Raw genomic sequence first — 23,619 nt, forward strand, 5'->3', positions numbered from 1 at the left:
TGTCCGGATATAAAAGCTTGAGAAACGACTTGTGAGAAACAAGTTTGTCCCTCGTCTCGTCTGGAATCTTGCAGGGATACTGTCAAACTGTTATCTAAATGCCCTCTGGTACATGGATACAGCTGCCTGAAAGTAAAGCCCTTTAACAGTTCTCTAGACACTTAGGTCCCTCTTGAATCAAGTCTGATAATGTGCTTGCTGGGATAAGACAAAAAAAATAACACAGAAAGATATAGAACATTGAGAGCCCTTAAATCTCCTGCATCCAATAAATAAATAAATACATATTTTAAAATGGTGTTTATTCGTTCACAATTCACACTCATTATTACACAAAGGGCAATAAACATCAAACAATAAAAAACATATTTGAATAGAAAATGAGACATTTAAAACAGGGAGCCCTATGTCCCCATGGAGTCCATTGTAAACCATAGGCAGGTGTCAGCCCAATCCTAAATGGACCCCTAGAACCTTCACCTAATGCTTTTGTGCAGATCTCTGAGGATTCGATTTGTATATGCAATATGGTGAAACTTTCACCTAGCCTATCAAACAGCAAGGTGGAGTTATTACCATATCGATTGCACCGGTCAAATCCTCTCCACAATTGCATACTGGCTTAGGGGTCCATTTGGAATTGGGCCATCCTATGATCCTTACATCACTCCCCACCGTTGGTGGCCATCTTGTTGGTCTCCTCCTTTCCTGTCAATGTCCTCTTGCTGATGCCGCTGAAGTACTTTTCCCTGAAGGCGTTGTGGCCTTGGTACGGGCTAAAGTGAGGGTCTGACAGGTGGGCCAGCGCATCTGTCTCCTATAGAGAGAGAAAATACAATTTAGCCCCATATACCAATGACAGAAAGTTCTTAGTACAATTATACCTCTTAAATTTGCAAAAAAAAGTGTGAGGGTTTGCCTTCACAAAGTGGAACCAATTCACCTACAACATCAGTTAACTAAACAAATTTAGCGTCATAAAAATGCCTTTGAACACAGGTGAAGGAAGAAAGAAACCACATGATATCAGACCTCTGCCAGGTATCCCATTAAACTAACCAAACAACCACAGGATAAAATGTTCACCTTGTATTCCTCTCCTTGCCGTCACAAGCTCAGTGTAACAATAATAAATGTTAGCAGAGTGTTAAGTTCCTCATATTGTCCTGGTTAGGGCTTTGGACAGGTTGTTAGGCAGTGTTTGGCAGGCCAGCAGGCAAGAATGTGCCGGGGCGGACGGACAGTTGGATGGAGCGGGAGGGATGGTGAGAGGGATGAGGAGTAACGAGGTGTCGGGGATGCAGAGTGCTAGCAGGGATGACTCCACAGCTGGCATGCCATTCGTCAACGCAACCTCCTCTCTCTGTCGGCCTTGGTTACCACTGCCAGGCAACCTGTCATGGACCTAGAGATGGTTTCCTTCAGTCTCCACCACATCCAAGAGCTTAAAGAGCAATCCCAGATATGAAGCTCCTAATACTTCCTTAGAGCAGGGCTATTCAATAACCACAGAGGGTCAAAGTTTTCCAGGTTTTCTTTTCTATCTGGTAGTCATTGATAGGCCTAGAGTTCACACACCTGTCCCAAATCTGAACATTTCCCAACACGACCATACACCAAACCATTCAACACAGAATAGGAAAGCTCAGCAACTAACTTCAAAGTGCTCCGTGGTAGGAGTTAAAAACACAAACATCACTTCTGAATGGAAGCAGTTAAATTCACACAAACTGACACTGCAAACTCTCTCACACACACCCAACGCTGCTGTCCCATGTCATAGAGACATTGAACCACTGGACACTTCCCATTTCCCACTGAGTATTTAAATACTCTATTTCCATCATAGCTCATTCTAATAATTCTACTACTGTACTTTGTATTTAGTGACTGTTTATACCCACAGCATATCGTATTTACACACTGGATTATTGACATAGCTCACTAATATATTTACTGCTGTATACGTCATTCTTAGTACATCTTGGGTAAATTGTTCCGGTGTATACATACAGTGCCTTCGGAAAGTATTCAGACCCCTTAATTTTTTTCCACTTTGCTACGTTACAGCTTTATTCTGAAATGGATTTAAAATGTAAAAAAATATCCTCAGCAATCTACACACAATAACCCACAATGACAAAGCGAAAAGATTATTTATTTATTTTTTATTAAAAAAATTGTGCAAATTTACAGAAATACTTTATTTACATAAGTATTCAGACCCTTTGCTATGAGACTTGAAATGAAGCTCAGGTGCATCCTGTTTCCATTGATCATCCTTGAGATGTTGCTACAACTTGATTGGAGTCTACCTGTGCTATTTTCAATTGATTGGACATGATTTGGAAAGGCACACACATCTATATAAGGTCCCACAGTTGACAGTTCATGTCAGAGCAAAAACTAAGCCATGCGGTCAAAGGAATTGTCCGTAAAGCTCCGAGACAGGATTGTGTCGAGGCACATGTCTGTGGAAGGGTACCAAAACATTTGTAGCATTGAAGGTCCCCGAGAACACAGTAGCCTCCATCATTCTTAAATGGAAGAAGTTTGGAACCACCAAGACTCTTCTTAGAGCTGGCCGGCCGCCCGGCCAAACTGAGCAATCGGGTGAGAAGGGCCTTGGTCAGAGAGGTGACCAAGAACCCGATGGTCACTCTGACAGAGCTCCAGAGTTCCTCTGTGGAGATGGAAGAACCTTCCAGAAGGACAACCATCTTTGCTGCACTCCACCAGTCAGGCCTTTATGGAAGTGGCCAGACGGAAAACACTTCTCAGTAAAGGCACATGACAGCCCGCTTGGAGTTTTCCAAAAGGCACATAAAAGGACTCTAAGACCATGAGAAAGAAGATTCTTTGGTCTGATGAAACCAAGATTGAACTCTTTGGCCTGAATGCCAAGCCTCACATCTGGCACCATCCCTACGGTGAAGCATGGTGGTGGCAGTATCATGCTGTGGGGATGTTTTTCAGTAGCAGGGACGGGGAGACTACTCAGGATCGAGGCAACGATGAACGGAGCAAAGTACAGACAGATCCTTGATGAAAACCTGCTCCAGAGCGCTCAGGACCTCAGACTGGAGCGAAGGTTTACCTTCCAACAGGACAATGACCCTAAGCACACATCCAAAACAACACAGGAGTGGCTTCTGGAGAAGTTTCTGAATGTCCTTGAGTGGCCCAGCCAGAGCCTGGACTTAAACCTGATCGAACATCTCTGGAGAGACCTGAAAATAGCTGTGATAACAATGCTCCCCATCCAACCTGAAAGAGTTTGAGAATATCTGCAGAGAAGAATGGGAGAAACTCCACAAATACAGGTGTGCCAAGCTTGTAGCTTCATACCCAAGAAGATTCGAGGCTGTATTCGCTGCCAAAAGTGCTTCAACAAAGTACTGAGTAAAGGGTCTGAATACTTATCTAAAATTTTCAGTTTTACATATTTTATAGATTAGCAAAAATCAAAGGATAGAAAACTAAGTAATAACGATAGAAACTGAAAGACTAAAAAGCACCCTAAGGAAAAGCTGAGCTAAAAATGTGTGTTTTAAGATCCCTTTAAAATATTCTCTGGCAGGCTATTCCAGATGCTGGGGGCATAGTCTTGGTCCTAAGCTTTGGAACAGTTAAAAGGCCAGTGCCAGAGGGACCTATTGGTTACATAACTAAAAAGCATGTCTGACATGTATTAAGGTGGACAATCATTAATTGATTTAAGAACCAATAGAAGAATCTTAGCATTTATTTTATTGTAAGGAGCTGGTAACATAACCATTTCGCTGCACCCGCTATAACATCTGCTAAACTGTGTACGCAAACAATAAACATGGATTTGATCTCAATATGAATGGTAGCCTACATTCTCCAGCTTTCTAGCTATTGCAAATCCTTACCTCTGATTGGATAAATAGTCATTTCAGTTTTAGACTGAACTTTGAGCCAACATCGCATCACAATATATGGAGGACGGGGAGAAGGGCCAGGTTCACGGCCCAGTCAGTAAAGCCTGTCTTGATTCGATTTTTACCACTTCAGCCTCTAAAGCAGAAGCCTTTGAAGACTGGGTTGAGCAGCATTGCTGGATACAGCTTGCCAGGAGGAGACTACGGAAATGTGATAAACAGTTGGGGTCCAAATTGACACCCTTGATAAAAAAAACAATGACTGTATAAAATACATTTTTCAAATACTCCAAACTTCAAAGCATTTGCTGTTACTTTTGATTGTTTCAGATTATTTTGTGCACAACATAATTAATTGTAAATAATGTATTGTGTCATTTTAGAGGCTCAGTATTTGAATTATTTCTTTTATACAGTCATTATTGCTCATCTTTATCAAGGGTGTCAATAATTTGACACCACTGAATACAGTGTCATCAGAAGGTATTTACGCCCCTTGACTTAGTCCACATTTTGTTGTGTTAAAGCCTGATTTATTTGTCTGACCCATCATACACACAGTACCCCATAATAACAAACAATGTTTTTTAGAAAATGTAGCAAATGTATTGAAAATGAAATAAAGAAATATATAATTTACATAAGTATTCACACCCCGGAGTCAATACTTTTGTAGAAGCACCTTTGGCATGTTCTTCTGGCAAGTTTTCCCATCTTAGCCAAGGAACTCTGTAGTTCAGTCAGTGGTCATCGGGTTCTTCGTCACCTCCCTGACCAAGGTCCTTCTTGCTCAGTTTGGTCAGACGGCCAGCTCTAGTTCCATATTTTTTCAATTTCCCAATGGAGACCACTGTACTCTAGAAAACGTTTTATACTTACCTCCAATTTGCTTACCGACCCAATAGGTCCACAGACGACGCAATCGCAACCACACTGCACACTGCCCTAACCCATCTGGACAAGAGGAATACCTATGTGAGAATGCTGTTCATCGACTACAGCTCAGCATTTAACACCATAGTACCCTCCAAACTCGTCATCAAGCTCGAGACCCTGGGTCTCGACCCCGCCCTGTGCAACTGGGTCCTGGACTTCCTGACGGGCCGCCCCCAGGTGGTGAGGGTAGGTAACAACATCTCCACCCCGCTGATCCTCAACACTGGGGCCCCACAAGGGTGCGTTCTGAGCCCTCTCCTGTACTCCCTGTTCACCCACGACTGCGTGGCCATGCACGCCTCCAACTCAATCATCAAGTTTGCGGATGACACTACAGTGGTAGGCTTGATTACCAACAACGACGAGACGGCCTACAGGGAGGAGGTGAGGGCCCTCGGAGTGTGGTGTCAGGAAAATAACCTCACACTCAACGTCAACAAAACAAAGGAGATGATTGTGGACTTCAGGAAACAGCAGAGGGAGCACCCCCCTATCCACATCGACGGGTCAGTAGTGGAGAAGGTGGAAAGTTTTAAGTTCCTCGGTGTACACATCACGGACAAACTGAATTGGTCCACCCACACAGACAGCGTTGTGAAGAAGGCGCAGCAGCGCCTCTTCAACCTCAGGAGGCTGAAGAAATTCGGCTTGTCACCAAAAGCACTCACAAACTTCTACAGATGCACAATCGAGAGCATCCTGTCGGGCTGTATCACCGCCTGGTACGGCAACTGCTCCACCCACAACCGTAAGGCTCTCCAGAGGGTAGTGAGGTCTGCAGAACGCATCACCGGGGGCAAACTACCTGCCCTCCAGGACACCTACACCACCCGATGTCACAGGAAGGCCATAAAGATCATCAAGGACAACAACCACCCAAGCCACTGCCTGTTCACCCCGCTATCATCCAGAAGGCGAGGTCAGTACAGGTGCATCAAAGCAGGGACCGAGAGACTGAAAAACAGCTTCTATCTCAAGGCCATCAGACTGTTAAACAGCCACCACTAACATTTAGCGGCCGCTGCCAACATACTGACTCAACTCCAGCCACTTTAAAAATGGGAATTGATGGAAATTATGTAAAAATGTACCACTAGCCACTTTAAACAATGCCACTTAATATAATGTTTACATACCCTACATTACCCATCTCATATGTATATGTATATACTGTACTCTATATCATCTACTGCATCTTGCCATCTTTATGTAATACATGTACCACTAGCCACTTTAAACTATGCCACTTTATGTTTACATACCCTACAGTACTCATCTCATATGTATATACCGTACTCTATACCATCTACTGCATCTTGCCTATGCCGTTCTGTACCATCACTCATTCATATATCTTTATGTACATATTCTTTATCCCTTTACACTTGCGTGTATAAGGTAGTAGTTGTGGAATTGTTAGGTTAGATTACTTGTTGTTATTACTGCATTGTCGGAACTAGAAGCACAAGCATTTCGCTACACTCGCATTAACATCTGCTAACCATGTGTATGTGACTAATAAAATTTGATTTGATTTGATTTGATTTACTTCCCCAGGTATATAGCTCTACGGACAGTTCTTTGGACTTTATGGTATAGTTTCTGCTCTGGCATACACCGTCAACTGAGCGACATTATATAAACAGGTGTTTCTTTCAAAATCATGTATAAATAATTGAATTGGCCACAGGTGGACTCCAATCAAGTTGTAGTGACATCAATGATGATCAAAGGTAATTGGATGCACCTGAACTCAATTTGGAGTGTCTTAGCAAAGGGATGGACACACCTACTCAAAATATTTTTACTATTTTATACATTGTAGAATAATAGTGAAGACATCAAAACGAGGAAATAACACATATGGAATCATATGGTAACCAAAAACAAAATGTTAAACAAATCAAAATATATTTTATATTGAAATTCTTCAAAGTAGCTACCCTTTGCCTTGACAGCTTTGCACAATCTTGGCATTCTCTCAACCAGCTTCACCTGGAATGCTTTTCCAACAAAGGAGTTCCCACATATTCTGAGCACTTGTTGGCTGTTTTCCTTCACTTTGCAGTCCAACTCATCCCAAACCAGGTCAGGTGATTGTCGAGGACAGGTAATCTGATGCAGCGCTCCATCACTCTGCTTCTTGGTCAAATAGCCCTTACACAGCCTGGAGGTGTGTTGGGTCATTGTCCTGTTGAAAAACAAATGATAGTCCGACGAAGCACAAACCAAATGGGATGGCGTATCGCTGCAGAATGCTGTGGTAGACATGCTGGTTAAGTGTGCCATGAATTCTAAATAAATCACTGACAGTGTCACTAGCAAAGCACACCAATACCATCACACCTTCACGGTGGGAACCACACATGCGGAGATCATTCGTTCACCTACTCAGCATCTCACAAAGACACAGCGGTTGGAACCAAACATCTGAAATGTGGACCAAAAGTACAGATTTTCACCAGTCTAATGTCCATTGCTCGTGTTTCTTGGCCCAAGCAAGAATCTTCTTCTTGTTAGTGTCCTTTAATAGTGGTTTATTTTCAGCAATTCAATTCACACAGTCTCCTCTGAACAGTTGATGTTGAGATGTGTCTGTTACTTGAACCCTGTTAAGCATTTATTTGGGCAGCAATTTCTGAGGCTGGTAACTCTAAGGAACAGATCCTCCACAGCAGAGGTAACTCTGGGTCTTCCTTTCCTGTGGCGGTCCTCATGAGAGCCAGTTTCATCATAGCGCTTGATGGTTTTTGCGACTGCACTTGAAGAAACTTTCAAAGTTCTTCAAGTGTTATGGATTGACTGACCTTCATGTCTTAGTAATGATGGACTGTCGTTTCTCTTTGATTATTTGAGCTGTTCTTGCCATAATATGGACTTGGTATGTTACCAAATAGGGCTATCTTCTGCATACCACCCCTACCTTGTCACAACACAACTGATTGGCTCAAACGCATTAAGGAAACAAATTCCACAAATTAACAAGGCACATCTGTTAATTGAAATGCATTCCAAGGTGACTACCTCATGAAGCTTGTTGAGAGAATGCCAAGAGTGTACAAAGCTGTCATCAAGGCAAAGTGTGACTACTTTGAAGAAAATAATATCTCATAAATATATACACTGCTCAAAAAATAAAGGGAACACTTAAACAACACAATGTAACTCCAAGTCAATCACACTTCTGTGAAATCAAACTGTCCACTTAGGAAGCAACACTGATTGACAATAAATTTCACATGCTGTTGTGCAAATGGAATAGACAAAAGGTGGAAATTATAGGCAATTAGCAAGACACCCCCAAAAAAGGAGTGATTCTGCAGGTGGTGACCACAGACCACTTCTCAGTTCCTATTCTTCCTGGCTGATGTTTTGGTCACTTTTGAATGCTGGCGGTGCTCTCACTCTAGTGGTAGCATGAGACAGAGTCTACAACCCACACAAGTGGCTCAGGTAGTGCAGTTCATCCAGGATGGCACATCAATGCGAGCTGTGGCAAAAAGGTTTGCTGTGTCTGTCAGCGTAGTGTCCAGAGCATGGAGGCGCTACCAGGAGACAGGCCAGTACATCAGGAGACGTGAAGGAGGCCATAGGAGGGCAACAACCCAGCAGCAGGACCGCTACCTCCGCCTTTGTGCAAGGAGGTGCACTGCCAGAGCCCTACAAAATGACCTCCAGCAGGCCACAAATGTGCATGTGTCAGCATATGGTCTCACAAGGGGTCTGAGGATCTCATCTCGGTACCTATTGGCAGTCAGGCTACCTCTGGCGAGCACATGGAGGGCTGTGCGGCCCCACAAAGAAATGCCACCCCACACCATGACTGACCCATCGCCAAACCGGTCATGCTGGAGGATGTTGCAGGCAGCAGAACGTTCTCCACGGCGTCTCCAGACTCTGTCACGTCTGTCACATGTGCTCATGTGCTCAGTGTGAACCTGCTTTCATCTGTGAAGAGCACAGGGCGCCAGTGGCGAATTTGCCAATCTTGGTGTTCTCTGGCAAATGCCAAACGTCCTGCACGGTGCTGGGCTGTAAGCACAACCCCCACCTGTGGACGTCGGGCCCTCATACCACCCTCATGGAGTCTGTTTCTGACCGTTTGAGCAGACACATGCACATTTGTGGCCTGCTGGAGGTCATTTTGCAGGGCGCTGGCAGTGCACCTCCTTGCACAAAGGCGGAGGTAGCGGTCCTGCTGCTGGGTTGTTGCCCTCCTACGGCCTCCTCCACGTCTCCTGATGTACTGGCCTGTCTCCTGGTAGCGCCTCCATGCTCTGGACACTACGCTGACAGACACAGCAAACCTTTTTGCCACAGCTCGCATTGATGTGCCATCCTGGATGAACTGCACTACCTGAGCCACTTGTGTGGGTTGTAGACTCTGTCTCATGCTACCACTAGAGTGAGAGCACCGCCAGCATTCAAAAGTGACCAAAACATCAGCCAGGAAGCATAGGAACTGAGAAGTGGTCTGTGGACACCACCTGCAGAATCACTCAGTTTTTGGGGGTGTCTTGCTAATTGCCTATAATTTCCACCGTTTGTCTATTCCATTTGCACAACAGCATGTGAAATTTATTGTCAATCAGTGTTGCTTCCTAAGTGGACAGTTTGATTTCACAGAAGTGTGATTGACTTGGAGTTACATTGTGTTATTTAAGTGTTCCCTTTATTTTTTTGAGCAGTGTATATATTTGTTTCTTTTGTTGATTTGTTGAACTGTATCTATATATAGTAGCATGCTATGATATATATGTTTAAGGTTTGGGACACTGGGAGTCAGAGTCAGATTCCAGAGAGTGAGTGAGTGTGTGTGTGTGCGTGCATGCGGTGATTCGCACAGGGCTTTCCTTTATGGGAACAATTTGGTGTTTTGAAGTGAAGAGGTTGTCAAATCCAAAGATGGATTCTTTTCCATAAAATGTGTGATTAAGTCATTTAAGTGCTGTATATAAAGAAAGCCAATCATAGCCAGATGCTGAGGTTTACTGCAGACCTCGAGAGAAGCACCATCGACATCCCCCTTAACTGTAACTGTGTTGTATTGCGCGTGTACGTTTAAAGAACACACACAGACAACTCATAGTAAACATTAAAAAAAGAAACGACCTCACTGTCAACTGCATTTATTTTCAGCATGTGTTAACACACTTAACATGTGTAAATATTTGTATTAACATAACAACATTCAACAACTGAAACATAAACCGAACAAGTTCCACAGACATGTGACTAACAGAAATTGAATAAAGGGGGGGTCAAAATCAAAAGTAACAGTCGGTATCTGGTGTGGCCACCAGCTGCATTAAGTACTGCAGTGCATCTCCTCCTCATGGACTGCACCAGATGTGCCAGTTCTTACTGTGTGACGTTACCCCACTCTTCCACCAAGGCACCTGCAAGTTCCCGGACATTTCTGGGGGGAATGGCCCTAGCCCTCACCCTCCGATCCAACAGGTCCCAGACGTGCTCAATGGGATTGAGATCAGGGCTCTTTGCTGGCCATTGCAGAACACTGACATTCCTGTATTGCAGGAACTCACGCACAGAACGAGCAGTATGGCATTGTCATGCTGGAGGGTCATGTCAGGGTGAGCCTGGAGGAAGGGTACCACATGAGGGAGGAGGATGTCTTCCCTGTAACGCACAGTGTTGAGACTGCCTGCAATGACAAGCTCAGCCCGATGATGCTGTGACACACCGCCCCAGACCACGTCGGACCCTCCACCTCCAAATTGATCCCGCTACAGAGTACAAGCATCGGTGTAACGCTCATTCCTTCAACGATAAACGCAAATCCGACCATCACCCCTGGTGAGACAAAAACCACAACTCGTCAGTGAAGAGCACTTTTTGCCAGTCCTGTCTGGTCCAGCGACGGTGGGTTTGTGCCCATAGGCGACAATGTTGCCGGTGATGTCTGGTGAGGACCTGCCTTACAACAGGCCTACAAGCCCTCAGTCCAGCCTCTCTCAGCCTATTGCGGACAGTCTGAGCACTGATGGAGGGATTGTGCGTTCCTGGTGTAACTTGGGCAGTTGTTGTTGCCATCCTGTACCTGTCCCGCAGGTGTGATGTTTGGATTTATCGATCCTGTGTAGGTGTTGTTACACGTGGTCTGCCACTGCGAGGATGATCAGCTGTCCATCCTGTCTCCCTGTAGCGCTGTCTTAGGTGTCTCACAGTACGGATATTGTAATTTATTGCCCTGGCCACATCTGCAGTCCTCATGCCTCCTTGCAGCATGCCTAAGGCACGTTCACGCAGGTGAGCATGGACCCTGGGCATCTTTCTTTTGGTGTTTTTCCAGAGTCAGTAGAAAGGCCTCTTTAGTGTCCTAAGTTTTCTTAACTGTGACCTTAATTGCCTACCGTCTGTAAGCTGTTAGTCTCTTAACGACCATTTCACAGGTGCATGTTCATTAATCACAATCCAAGATGGCGTAGCAGTCGGACGTGTGTTTGTCTTGTCCCATGTAAATAGTTGGTTTCATCGTTTTCCCCCCGTATATATTTTAATCTCACTTTCCACCTACGATCTAAATATACTTTCCTGCAACACGCCTCACACAATGTACTACGGATCTGCTATTTTTATATGTTATAACTGGAACCTCCATCAGCAGCTAGCTAGCTAACTAGCTACTAGTTAGTAGTCACTGTTAGCCACGGTTAGCGGTCTTCACCTTTAGCTCGGACACCAGACAGCTTCAGCTCGATCAATACCTGCCAGTCTGCACAGCGCGATATCAACCCAGAGCATATCGGACACATTTTCTCCACCACATCACTGGATTCCTGCCGCAAGCTCTGGGCAATTACACCGGATCATCACAGCTAGCTGGCTACTGCTGGCTAACGCCTCTGTCCTGCAGCAAGCACCAGTTGGCCTTGAGCTAGCCTCGAGCTAGGCCCATCTCCGGCTAGCCTGAAGAATTATACCCGCTAATTCGTGGGCTACAATACTTCTTTTGCCAATTGGCCTGGACCCTTTATTGCCGACACGGAGTCCCGCCGATCCATCATGACTGGTCTGACGACGTAATCGTCCGACGAGGTTTCCAAAAGGCTTTTCCGTTGTGTTGTCGCCGAAGACCCATCTGCTAGCCCCGGACCGCTAGCTTTCTGAGCATCGTACCTCCCACTCGCCTAGCATAGTATTTATTTATTTATTTATTTTATTTATTTTTTTATTTAACCTTTATTTAACCAGGTAGGCAAATTGAGAACACGTTCTCATTTACAATTGCGACCTGGCCAAGATAAAGCAAAGCAGTTCGACACATACAACAACACATAGTTACACATGGAGTAAAAACAAACATATAGTCAATAATACAGTGAAAAAAAAAAAAAAATAGAAAAAAAAATAAGTCTATATACAATGTGAGCAAGTGAGGTGAGATAAGGGAGGTGAAGGCAAACAGATATATGTATAAATAAATAAAAATATAAAAAGGCCATGGAGGCGAAGTGAGTACAACACAGCAAGTAAAATAAAAACTAAAAAAAACACTGGAATGGTTGGTTTGCATTGGAAGAAAGTGCAAAGTAGAGACAGAAATAATGGGGTGCAAAGGAGCAAAATAAATTAATAAATAAATACAGTAGGTAAAGAGGTAGTTGTTTGGGCTAAATTGTAGATGGGTTATGTACAGGTGCAGTAATCTATGAGCTGCTCTGACAGCTGGTGCTTAAAGCTAGTGAGGGAGATAGGTGTTTCCAGTTTCAGAGATTTTTGTAGTTCGTTCCAGTCATTGGCAGCAGAGAACTGGAAGGAGAGGCGTCCAAAGGAAGAATTGGTTTTGGGGGTGACTAGAGAGATATACCTGCTGGAGCGCGTGCTACGGGTAGGTGCTGCTATGGTGACCAGCGAGCTGAGATAAGGGGGGACTTTACCTAGCAGGGTCTTGTAGATGACCTGGAACCAATGGGTTTGGCGACGAGTATGAAGCGAGGGCCAGCCAACGAGAGTGTACAGGTCGCAGTGGTGGGTAGTATATGGGGCTTTGGTGACAAAACGGATGGCACTGTGATAGACTGCATCCAATTTATTGAGTAGGGTTTTGGAGGCTATTTTGTAAATGACATCACCGAAGTCGAGGATTGGTAGGATGGTCAGTTTTACAAGGGTATGTTTGGCAGCATGAGTAAAGGATGCTTTGTTGCGGAATAGGAAGCCAATTCTAGATTTGACTTTGGATTGGAGATGTTTGATGTGGGTCTGGAAGGAGAGTTTACAGTCTAACCAGACACCTAGGTATTTGTAGTTGTCCACATATTCTAAGTCAGAGCCGTCCAAAGTAGTGATGTTGGACAGGCGGGCAGGAGCAGGCAGCGATCGGTTGAAGAGCATGCATTTGGTTTTACTTGTATTTAAGAGCAGTTGGAGGCCACGGAAGGAGAGTTGTATGGCATTGAAGCTCGCCTGGAGGGTTGTTAACACAGTGTCAAAAGAAGGGCCAGAAGTATACAGAATAGTGTCGTCTGCGTAGAGGTGGATCAGAGAATCACCAGCAGCAAGAGCGACATCATTGATGTAAACAGAGAAGAGAGTCGGTCCAAGAATTGAACCCTGTGGCACCCCCATAGAGACTGCCAGAGGCCCGGACAACAGACCCTCCGATTTGACACACTGAACTCGATCAGAGAAGTAGTTGGTGAACCAGGCGAGGCAATCATTAGAGAAACCAAGGCTGTCGAGTCTGCCAATGAGGATGTGGTGATTGACAGAGTCAAAAGCCTTGGCCAGGTCAATGAATACGGCTGCACAGTATTGTTTCCTATCGATGGCGGTTACGATATCGTTTATGACCTTGAGCGTGGCTGAGGTGCACCCATGACCAGCTCTGAAACCAGATTGCATAGCGGAGAAGGTGTGGTGTGATTCGAAATGGTCGGTAATCTGTTTGTTGACTTGGCTTTCGAAGACCTTAGAAAGGCAGGGTAGGATAGATATAGGTCTGTAGCAGTTAGGGTCAAGGGTGTCCCCCCCTTTGAAGAGGGGGATAACCGCAGCTGCTTTCCAATCTTTGGGGATCTCAGACGACACGAAAGAGAGGTTGAAGAGGCTAGTAATAGGGGTGGCAACAATTTCAGCAGATAGTTTTAGAAAGAAAGGGTCCAGATTATCTAGGCCGGCTGATTTGTAAGGGTCCAGATTTTGCAGCTCATTAAGAACATCAGCTGACTGTATTTGGGAGAAAGAGAAATGGGGAAGGCTTGGGCGAGTAGCAGAGGGGATGGCAGTGCTGTTGTCCCGGGTAGGGGTAGCCAGGTGGAAAGCATGGCCAGCCGTAGAAAAATGCTTATTGAAATTCTCAATTATAGTGGATTTGTCGGTGGTGACAGTGTTTCCTATCTTCAGGGCGGTTGGAAGCTGGGAGGAGGTGTTCTTATTCTCCATGGACTTTACGGTGTCCCAGAACTTTTTTGAATTTGTGTTGCAGGAAGCAAATTTCTGCTTGAAAAAGCTAGCCTTGGCTGTTCTAACTGCCTGTGTATATTGGTTTCTGGCTTCCCTGAAAAGTTGCATATCACGGGGGCTGTTCGATGCTAATGCAGAACGCCATAGGATGTTTTTCTGTTGGTTAAGGGCAGTCAGGTCAGGAGAGAACCAAGGGCTATATCTGTTCCTGGTTCTAAATTTCTTGAATGGGGCATGCTTATTCAAGATGGTGAGGAAGGCATTTTTAAAAAATGACCAGGCATCCTCTACTGACGGGATGAGATCAATATCCTTCCAGGATACCCCGGCCAGGTCAATTAGGAAGGCCTGCTCGCTGAAGTGTTTCAGGGAGCGTTTGACAGTGATGAGTGGAGGTCGTTTGACCGCTGACCCATTACGGATGCAGGCAATGAGGCAGTGATCGCTGAGATCTTGGTTAAAAACAGCAGAGGTGTATTTGGAGGGCAAGTTTGTTAGGATGATATCTATGAGGGTACCCGTGTTTACGGAATTGGGGTGGTACCTGGTAGGTTCATTAATAATTTGTGTGAGATTGAGAGCATCAAGCTTAGATTGTAGGGTGGCTGGGGTGTTGAGCATGTTCAAATTTAGGTCGCCTAGCAGCACGAGCTCTGAAGATAGATGGGGGGCAATCAGTTCACATATAGTGTCCAGAGCACAGCTGGGGGCAGAGGGTGGTCTATAGCAGGCGGCAACGGTGAGAGACTTGTTTTTAGAGAGGTGGATTTTTAAAAGTAGAAGTTCAAATTGTTTGGGAACAGACCTGGATAGTATAACAGAACTCTGCAGGCAGTCTTTGCAGTAGATTGCAACACCGCCCCCTTTGGCCGTTCTATCTTGTCTGAAAATATTGTAATTGGGGATAAAAATGTCTGAATTTTTGGTGGTCTTTCTAAGCCAGGATTCAGACACGGCTAAAACATCCGGGTTGGTAGAGTGTGCTAAAGCAGTGAACAAAACAAACTTAGGGAGGAGGCTCCTAATGTTAACATGCATGAAGCCAAGGCTATTACGGTTACAGAAGTCATCAAAAGAGAGCGCCTGGGGAATAGGAGTGGAGCCAGGTACTGCAGGGCCTGGATTCACCTCTACATCACCAGAGGAACAGAGGAGAAGTAGGATAATGGTACGGCTAAAAGCTATGAGAATTGGTCGCCTAGAGCTACCAGAGCAGAGAGTAAAAGGAAGTTTCTGGGGGCGATAAAATAGTTTAAAGGAATAATGTACAGACAAAGGTATGGTAGGATGTGAATACAGTGGAGGTAAACCTAGGTATTGAGTGATGATGAGAGAGATCTTGTCTCTAGAAACATCATTGAAACCAGGTGATGTCATCGCATATGTGGGTGGTGGAACTGCAGGGTTGGATATGGTATAGAGAGCAGGGCTAGAATCTCTACAGTGAAATAAGCCAATAAACACTAACCAGAACAGCAATGGACAAGGCATATTTACATTAAGGAGAGGCAAGCTTAATCGAGTGATAAATAAGGGTCCAGTGAGTAGAGGTTGGTTGGGGTCGTGGCGATCCAGACAGCTGGCCGGGTATATGGCTATCGGTAGCAGCATAGGATGGAGGTCTGTTTGTAGATACCTCGTGCATTTCCGTCGGTAGGTTCCGTGTAGTGGGGTTTTGTTCAGATAGCAGCCGATAAGACAGCTAACGATTAGCGGGCCTCAGATGAGCGTTCAGGTAACGCCGGGACGGAGGTGCCGGTTGGATAAATCCCTCGGGCAGATAACGTCGGCAGTCAGTCGTGAAGGCCCGGTGGGGTTCCGTATCTGCAGCAGCAACAAAGAAACGGGTCCGGATGGTGATGGAACTCCTCAGCTGGCTAGCTCCAGCATGATTTGAGTTAGCTCCGGGGTCGACGTAAGCCAATAGTCACACGGTATGCAGCTAGCTAGCTGCGAAATCAAGGTGCAAGTGTCCAGAGGCTGCGGTTGGAATCCGGGGAAACTGAGAGAAAAAAAGTCCCGGAATGCTCCGGTCCGAGTCGCGTTGCACAAAAGTGCCGGTAGATTATCGAGCTAGAGGAATAGCTGATGACCGCAAAACGTGGGCAGCTGAAACACCAACGCTAGCCAGCAAACCGGCTAATTTCGGGGCAGCTACAGATTAGCTTCTGGCTAGCTATCGGAGTAGCTTCTGGATTAGCTTTCAGGCTAGCTTCTGATTTAGCCCCTGGCTATCTTCCACGATGGATTTCAGATTGAGGTAAATAGTACTTATTGTAATTGGTGAAGCGGGTTGCAGGAAAGCTTTTGCAGGGAAGCTTTTGTAGTTGAGTTCTTGGATAATAAAATAAATAAAAGATATGTGAAGAAAAGGTGTAAATATATATATATACAGGACACGACACGACAACACGGAAAAATACGTCTGAACTGCTAAGCCCACTTGGTAAAGTGGTAGCGACTACCGAACGGCTCCCGGACTCACCTATTGCTGCTCATTGGACCCTATGATCCCTCGGCTACACATCCGTCTCTCTAATGTCAATATGCCCTGTCTTCTGTTGTTTCGGTTAGTTATTGTTTTATTTCACTGTAGAGCCCCTAGTCCAGCTCAACATGCCTTAGATAGCTCTTTTGTCACACACCCCACACATGGGGAGACCTCACCTGTCTTAGCTGGTGTCTCCAGAGATGCAAGCTATCTCATCGTCACTCAATGCCAAGGTTTACCTCCACTGGACTCACATCCTACCATACCCTTGTCTGTACATTATGCCCTGAATCTATTCTACCACACCCAGAAATCAGCCCATTTTATTCTCTGTTCCCAACGCACTAGATGACCAGTTCTTATAGCCTTTAGCCGTACCCTTATCCTACTCCTCCTCTGGTGATGTAGAGGTTAGCCCAGGCCCTGTAGCCCCCAGCATCACACCTATTCCACAGGCACTCTCATTTGTTGACTTCTGTAACCGTAAAAGCCTTGGTATCATGCATGTTAACATCAGAAGCCTCCTACCTGAGTTTGTTTCATTCACTGCTTTAGCAACCTCCGCCAACCCTGATGTCCTAGCCGTGTCTGAATCCTGGTTTAGGAAGGCCACCAAAAAATCTGAAATTTCCATTCCCAACTACAACATTTTCCATCAAGATAGAACTGCCAAAGGGGGCGAAGTTGCAATCTGCTGCAGAGATAGTATGACAGCCTGCAGAGTTCTAGCTAGGTCCGTGCCCAAACAGTTCGAGCTTCTACTGTTAAAAATCCACCTTTCCAGAAATAAGTCTCTCACTGTTGCCGCTTGTTATAGAACCCCCTCAGCTGTGCCCTGTACACCATATGTGAACTGATTGCCCCCCATCAATCTTCAGAGTTCGTACTATTAGGTGACCTAAACTGGGATATGTTTAGCCCCCCGGCCGTCCAACAATCTAAAGCTAGATGCCCTCAATCTCACACAAATTATCAAGGAACCTACCAGGTACAACATTAAATCCGTAAACATGAGCACCCTCATAGCAAGCATCCTGACCAACTTGCCCTCTAAATACACCTATGCTGTCTTCAAACAGGATGTCAGCGATCACTGCCTCATTGCATGCGTCCGTAATGGGCCAGTGATCAAACGACCATCCCTCATCACTGTCAAAAGCTCCCTAAAACACATCAGCGAGCAGGCCTTTCTAATCGACCTGGACCGAGTATCCTGGAAGGATATTGACCTCATCCCGTCAGTAGAGGATGCCTGGTTATTCTTTAAAAGTGCTTTCCACACCATCTTAAATAAGCATTCCCCATTCAAAAAAATGTAGAACTAAGAACAGATGTAGCCCTTGGTTCACTCCAGACTTGACTGCCCTGGACCAGCACAAAAACATCCTGTGGCGTTCTGCATTAGCATCGAATAGCCCCCGCCATATGCAACTTTTCAGGGAAGTCAGGAACCAATATACTCAGTCAGTTAGGAAAGCTAAGGCTAGCTTTTTCAAACAGAAATTTGCATCCTGTAGCACCAATTTCAAAATGTTTTGGGACACCGTAAAGTCCATGGAGAATAAGAGCACCTCCTCCCAGTTGCCCACTGCACTGAGGCTAGGAAACACTGTCACCACCGATAATCGATCATTTCAATAAGCATTTTTCTATGGCCGGCCATGCTTTCCACCTGGCTACCCCTACCCCGGCCAACAGCTCTGCACCCCCCGCAGCAACTTGCACAAGGCTCTCCCCGCTTCTCCTTCACTCAAACCCAGATAGCTGATGTTCTGAAAGAGCTGCAAAATCTGGATCCCTACAAATCAGCTGGGCTAGACAATCTGGACCCTCTTTCTAAAATTACCCGCTGAAATTGTTGCAACCCCTATTACTAGCCTATTAAACCTCTCTTTCGTATCGTCTGAGATCCCTAAAGATTGGAAAGCAGCCCCAGTCATCCCCCTCTTTAAAAGGGGGAGATACTCTAGACCTAAACTGTTTCAGACCTATATGCATCCTGCCCTGTATTTCTAAAGTCTTCGAAAGCCAAGTTAACAAACAGATCACCAACCATTTCGAATCGCACCATACCTTCTCCACTATGCAATCTGACTTCCGAGCTGGACAAGGGTGCACCTCAGCAACGCTCAAGGTCCCAAATGACATCATAACCGCCATAGATAAAAGACAGCACTGTGGCCTCCCGGGTGGCGCAGTGGTCTAGGGCACTGCATCGCAGCGCTAGCTGTGCCACCAGAGACTCTGGGTTCGGGCCCAGGCTCTGTCGCAGCCGGCCGCGACCGGGAGGTCCGTGGGGCGACGCACAATTGGCCTAGCGTCGTCCGGGTTAGGGAGGGTTTGGCCGGTAGGGATATCCTTGTCTCATCACGCACCAGCGACTCCTGTGGCGGGCCGGGCGTAGTGCGCGCTAACTAAGGTAGCCAGGTGCACGGTGTTTTCCTCCCGACACATTGGTGCGGCTGGCTTCCGGGTTGGAGGCGCACTGTGTTAAGAAGCAGGGCGGCTTGGTTGGGTTGTGTTTCGGAGGACGCATGGCGTTCGACCTTAGTCTCTCCCGAGCACGTACGGGAGTTGTAGCGATGAGACAAGATAGTAATTACTAACAATTGGATACCACGAAATTGGGGAGAAAAGGGTGTAAAAAAAAAGAAGAAAAAAAAAGACAGCACTGTGCAACCGTCTTCATCGACCTGGTCAAGGCTTTCGATTCTGTCAATCACCGCATTCTTATCAGCAGACTCAATAGCCTTGGTTTGTCAAATGACTGCCTCGCCTGGTTCACCAACTACTTCTCAGAGTTCAGTGTGTCAAATCGGAGGGCCTGTTGTCCGGACCTCTGGCAGTCTCTATGGGGGTACCACAAGGTTAAATTCTCGGGCTCTTGCTGGTGGTGATTCTCTGATCCACCTCTACGCAGACGCTGTTAACAAACCTCCAAACGAGCTTCAATGCCATACAACACTCCTTCCGTGGCCTCCAACTGCTCTTAAATGCTAGTGAAACTATATTTACATTACATTTAAGTCATTTAGCAGATGCTCTTAAATGCATGCTCTTCAACCAATTGCTGCCCGCAACTGCCTGCCTGCCCAGCATCACTACGCTGGACGGTTTTGACTTAGAATATGTGGACAACTACCTAGGTGTCTGGTTAGACTGTAATCTCTCCTTCCAGACTCACATTAAACATCTCCAATCCAAAATTAAATCTAGAATCGGCTTCCTATTTCGCAACAAAGCCTCCTTCACTTATGCTGCCAAACATACCCTCGTAAAACTGACTATCCTATCCATCCTCGACTTCAGCGAAGTCATTTACAAAATAGCCTCCAACACTCTACTCAGCAAACTGAATGTAGTATATGACAGTGCCATCTGTTTTGTCACCAAAGCCCCATATACTACCCACCACTGCGACCTGTATGCTCTCGTTGGCTGGCCCTCGCTACATATTCGTCGCCAATCCCACTGGCTCCAGGTCATCTATAAGTCTTCGCTAGGTAAAGCCCCGCCTTATCTCGACTCACTGATCACCATATTAACACCCACCCATAGCACACGCTGCAGCAGGTATATTTCACTGGTCATCCCCAAAGCCAACACTTCCTTTGGCCGCCTTTCCTTCTAGTTCTCTGCTGCCAATGACTGGAACAAATTGCAATAATTACTGAAACTGGAGACTTATATCTCCCTCACTAATTTAAGCATCAGCTGTCAGAGCAGCTTACCGATCACTGTACACAGCCCATTTGTAAATAGCACACTCAACTACCTCATCCCCATACTATTATTTATTTGTTGCTCTTTTGCACCCCAGTATCTCTACTTGCACATCATCATCTGCTCATCTATCACTCCAGTGTTAATGCTAAATTGTAATTATCTCGCCTCTGTGGCCTATTTATTGCCTTACCTCCCTAACCTTACTACATTTGCACACACTGTATATAGACTTTTCTATTGTGTTATTGACTGTATGTTTGTTCATCCCATCTCTGTGTTGTTTTTGTCGCACTGCTTTGCTTTATCTTGGCCGGATCGCAGTTGTAACTGGCCTACCTGGTTAAATAAAGGTGAAATAAATAAAATTAAATACAAATGGTTTATGGTTGATTGAACAAGCATGGGAAACGGTGTTTAAACCCTTTACAATGAAGATCTGTGGTTATTTGGATTTTTACAAATTATCTTTTTAAGACAGGGTCCTGAAAAAGGGAAGTTTCTTTTTTTGCATGCTCGTACATACAAACACGGCACAAACTCGGGTACTTTACTCTTTAGATACATGTATGTAATTCATAGTAAGCGCAACACAAAAACCTACAATTATATGGTGTTGCAATCATATTCACAAAGGGATCCATCTACCCTTTCGAAATGAGTGACGTTCCACTCAAATGCATACACACGCTCCTAACAGCACAGTCACATAGAGGCCAGATGCACACACACAGGGTAGTACAAAAGGAAAAGCACACACACACACACACACAGACAGACACATACAGATGGAAGGACAGACAGACACCCACCTCTGGTTCCTTGATCTTCTCCATGGTGATGAGACGTCTGGAGGTGTGGCTGGAAAGGGTCTGTTCACAGTTACTGACCAGTCTGAGACAGGCATTCAGGGGCACCATCTCTTCACAGTACCTACAAACACACACTCTACTGGTGAATCATCATGGTTGAGTACATTTTTAAACAGCTGGTCTTGTACTGTAGCATGAACCAATAAGTCTAAAGGGTTGATGGGCCCAAATGATCCTCCAAACCACAATATCTGCATCTCACCATACACTCACCTGCAGAGTAGACCAGCCTTAGCCTCCCTGTAATCCCCTCAAAATTACACTACATCCAGGCCAAGTCAGCTCTCTCTCCATTAAACTCAACCCAGATCAGCTCTCTCCTCCCTCCCTCCCTCTCGCTCACTCTCTATCCTCTTTCCCGCTCCCAACTCTAGGCCATTTCTCTCTCAGCTCCAGGCCTTTACTGACCATGTCATGATCTGACTGAAGTTGACAAAAGCCACTGTGAAAAAGGTGAACTAGATTAGATTTAAGATATCGGGAAAAACGTAGTCTTGTCAGGAGCGCTCTGTGTGTGTGTGTGTGTGTGTGTGTGTGTGTATGCATGTGTGTGTGTGTGTGTGTTTGCGCGCATGTCGGCCAAGCACCACAACTAAAGCTGTCCAGGGCAAGGTACGGTGTTTATTAGGATCCCCATTAGCTAGGGTCAAAGCTGTAGCTACTCTTCCTGGGGTCCATGAAACTTGACATTAATAGACAGCTGAAGGACAGAACTACCTAAAATTACATAATACAGAACATTAAATCGACAGGTACAGAACTACATCAATTAAAAATAAGAATACACACTTTCATATTCTTTTGCCTTGGCAATCCATGCAACATGTACTCAAATGGCTCCACTACAGTCATCCATTTTGATACAGTTGCTTACGGTTACAACTGCAACTTCTGATCCTAACGTCTCAGAACCAGTTGTTCTGTAAACACTAGATAGAATCTCACAAAATTAGGAACCACCTGTGTCCTTGGCTCTCCAGTTTGACATCAGTACTATTCATAATAATACATGTGATTAATAGATGCTATTGAATGCAAGTGCCTGTAGAATACAGGCCTCTTGTGTGTGGTTTGTGTTTGTTAGCACTGTGATCAAAGCAAGGCGTTCCTTCTACCTGCCAATCACATCTTATTACTGGGTAGCTGGACCTTACACATGGGCCGTTTTACCACCTTTATGGACGTTAGACTTAGTTAACACTTGAGCGGTAGAATGTAACACACTGCACTATACCTTAGTTAACAGTTTATGAGTGGTAGAATGTAACACACTGCACTATACCTTAGTTAACAGTTTATGAGTGGTAGAATGTAACACACTGCACTATACCTTAGTTAACAGTTTATGGGGGGTAGAATGTAACACAGCAAAATGTTTGGTTTAGTTAATTTCTATGCACTAGACAGGGCGAAGGACTACGTTATTATGAATAGTATTGACGTCAAACTGGACACGGGTGGTTCCTAATTTTGTGAGATTCTCGCTAGTGTTTACAGAACAACTGGTTTGGAGAGATTAGGATCAGGAGCTGCAGTTGTAACAGTAAGCAACTTACTAAATGGATGACTGCAGTGTACCCGTTATTATGAGTACAGGTAGATTACGAGAGAGTGTTTGTTTGCATATTTAGCACTTTCTCCTACCAGCACCACACTGACGCTGGGCCAGATTTTCACCCTACTGTTTGTCTCCTGGGTTGCCATGGCCACTGTGGAATACAGGCATCTAATGTATTGTGGTGTGTGCGTGCGCGCTTCGGTGAGCACCCTGAACAAAGCGGGCGTTAATTCATCCTGCCAATCCCCTCTTATTACTAGGAAGCTGGATCTGCCATATTGGCAGTTTCATTTAAAGATGGGTGGGGCTGCGCCTTTCACTTTCAATACAGCTTTTTCCATCCTCAGACAAATAGAGTTGAAACCTCTGTGCAGATGCTTATAAGCAGCACAGGAGGCTGCTGAGGGGAGAACGGATCATAATAATGCCCGGAAGGGAGCAAATGGAATGGCATCAAACATATCAAATCAAAATGTATGTCACATGCGCCAAATACAACAGGTGTACAACAGGTGTAGACCTTACAGTGAAATGTTTACTTACAAGCCCTTAACCAACAATGCAGTATATAAATAAACCCCTCACCCCCCCCAAAAAATAAGAAATAAAAGTAACAAATAATTAAAGAGCAGCAGTAAAATAACAATGGCGAGGCTATACACAGGGTGCACCGGCACAGAATCAATGGAAACCATGTGTTTGATG

At 45.2% G+C, this 23,619-nt stretch overlaps 1 protein-coding gene across 3 annotated transcripts in view; it reads right to left on the bottom strand.

Moving 5' to 3' along the window:
* Window positions 1-285: 285 nt before the first annotated feature.
* Window positions 286-23,619, bottom strand: part of LOC129837392 (tRNA (guanine(10)-N2)-methyltransferase homolog) — a 34,291-nt gene continuing 10,957 nt past the window's right edge. For all 3 annotated transcript variants that reach the window (XM_055903523.1, XM_055903522.1, XM_055903524.1), the window contains 2 exons: window positions 21,297-21,417; window positions 286-817 (listed from right to left, as the gene is read on the bottom strand). In XM_055903523.1, coding sequence (XP_055759498.1) covers window positions 665-817; window positions 21,297-21,417 — 274 coding nt within the window. In that variant the 3' untranslated portion in view covers window positions 286-664. The remainder of the gene's footprint in view (window positions 818-21,296; window positions 21,418-23,619) is intronic.

The sequence above is a fragment of the Salvelinus fontinalis genome, chromosome 38, assembly GCF_029448725.1.
Source record: "Salvelinus fontinalis isolate EN_2023a chromosome 38, ASM2944872v1, whole genome shotgun sequence".
Lineage (NCBI taxonomy): Eukaryota > Metazoa > Chordata > Actinopteri > Salmoniformes > Salmonidae > Salvelinus > Salvelinus fontinalis.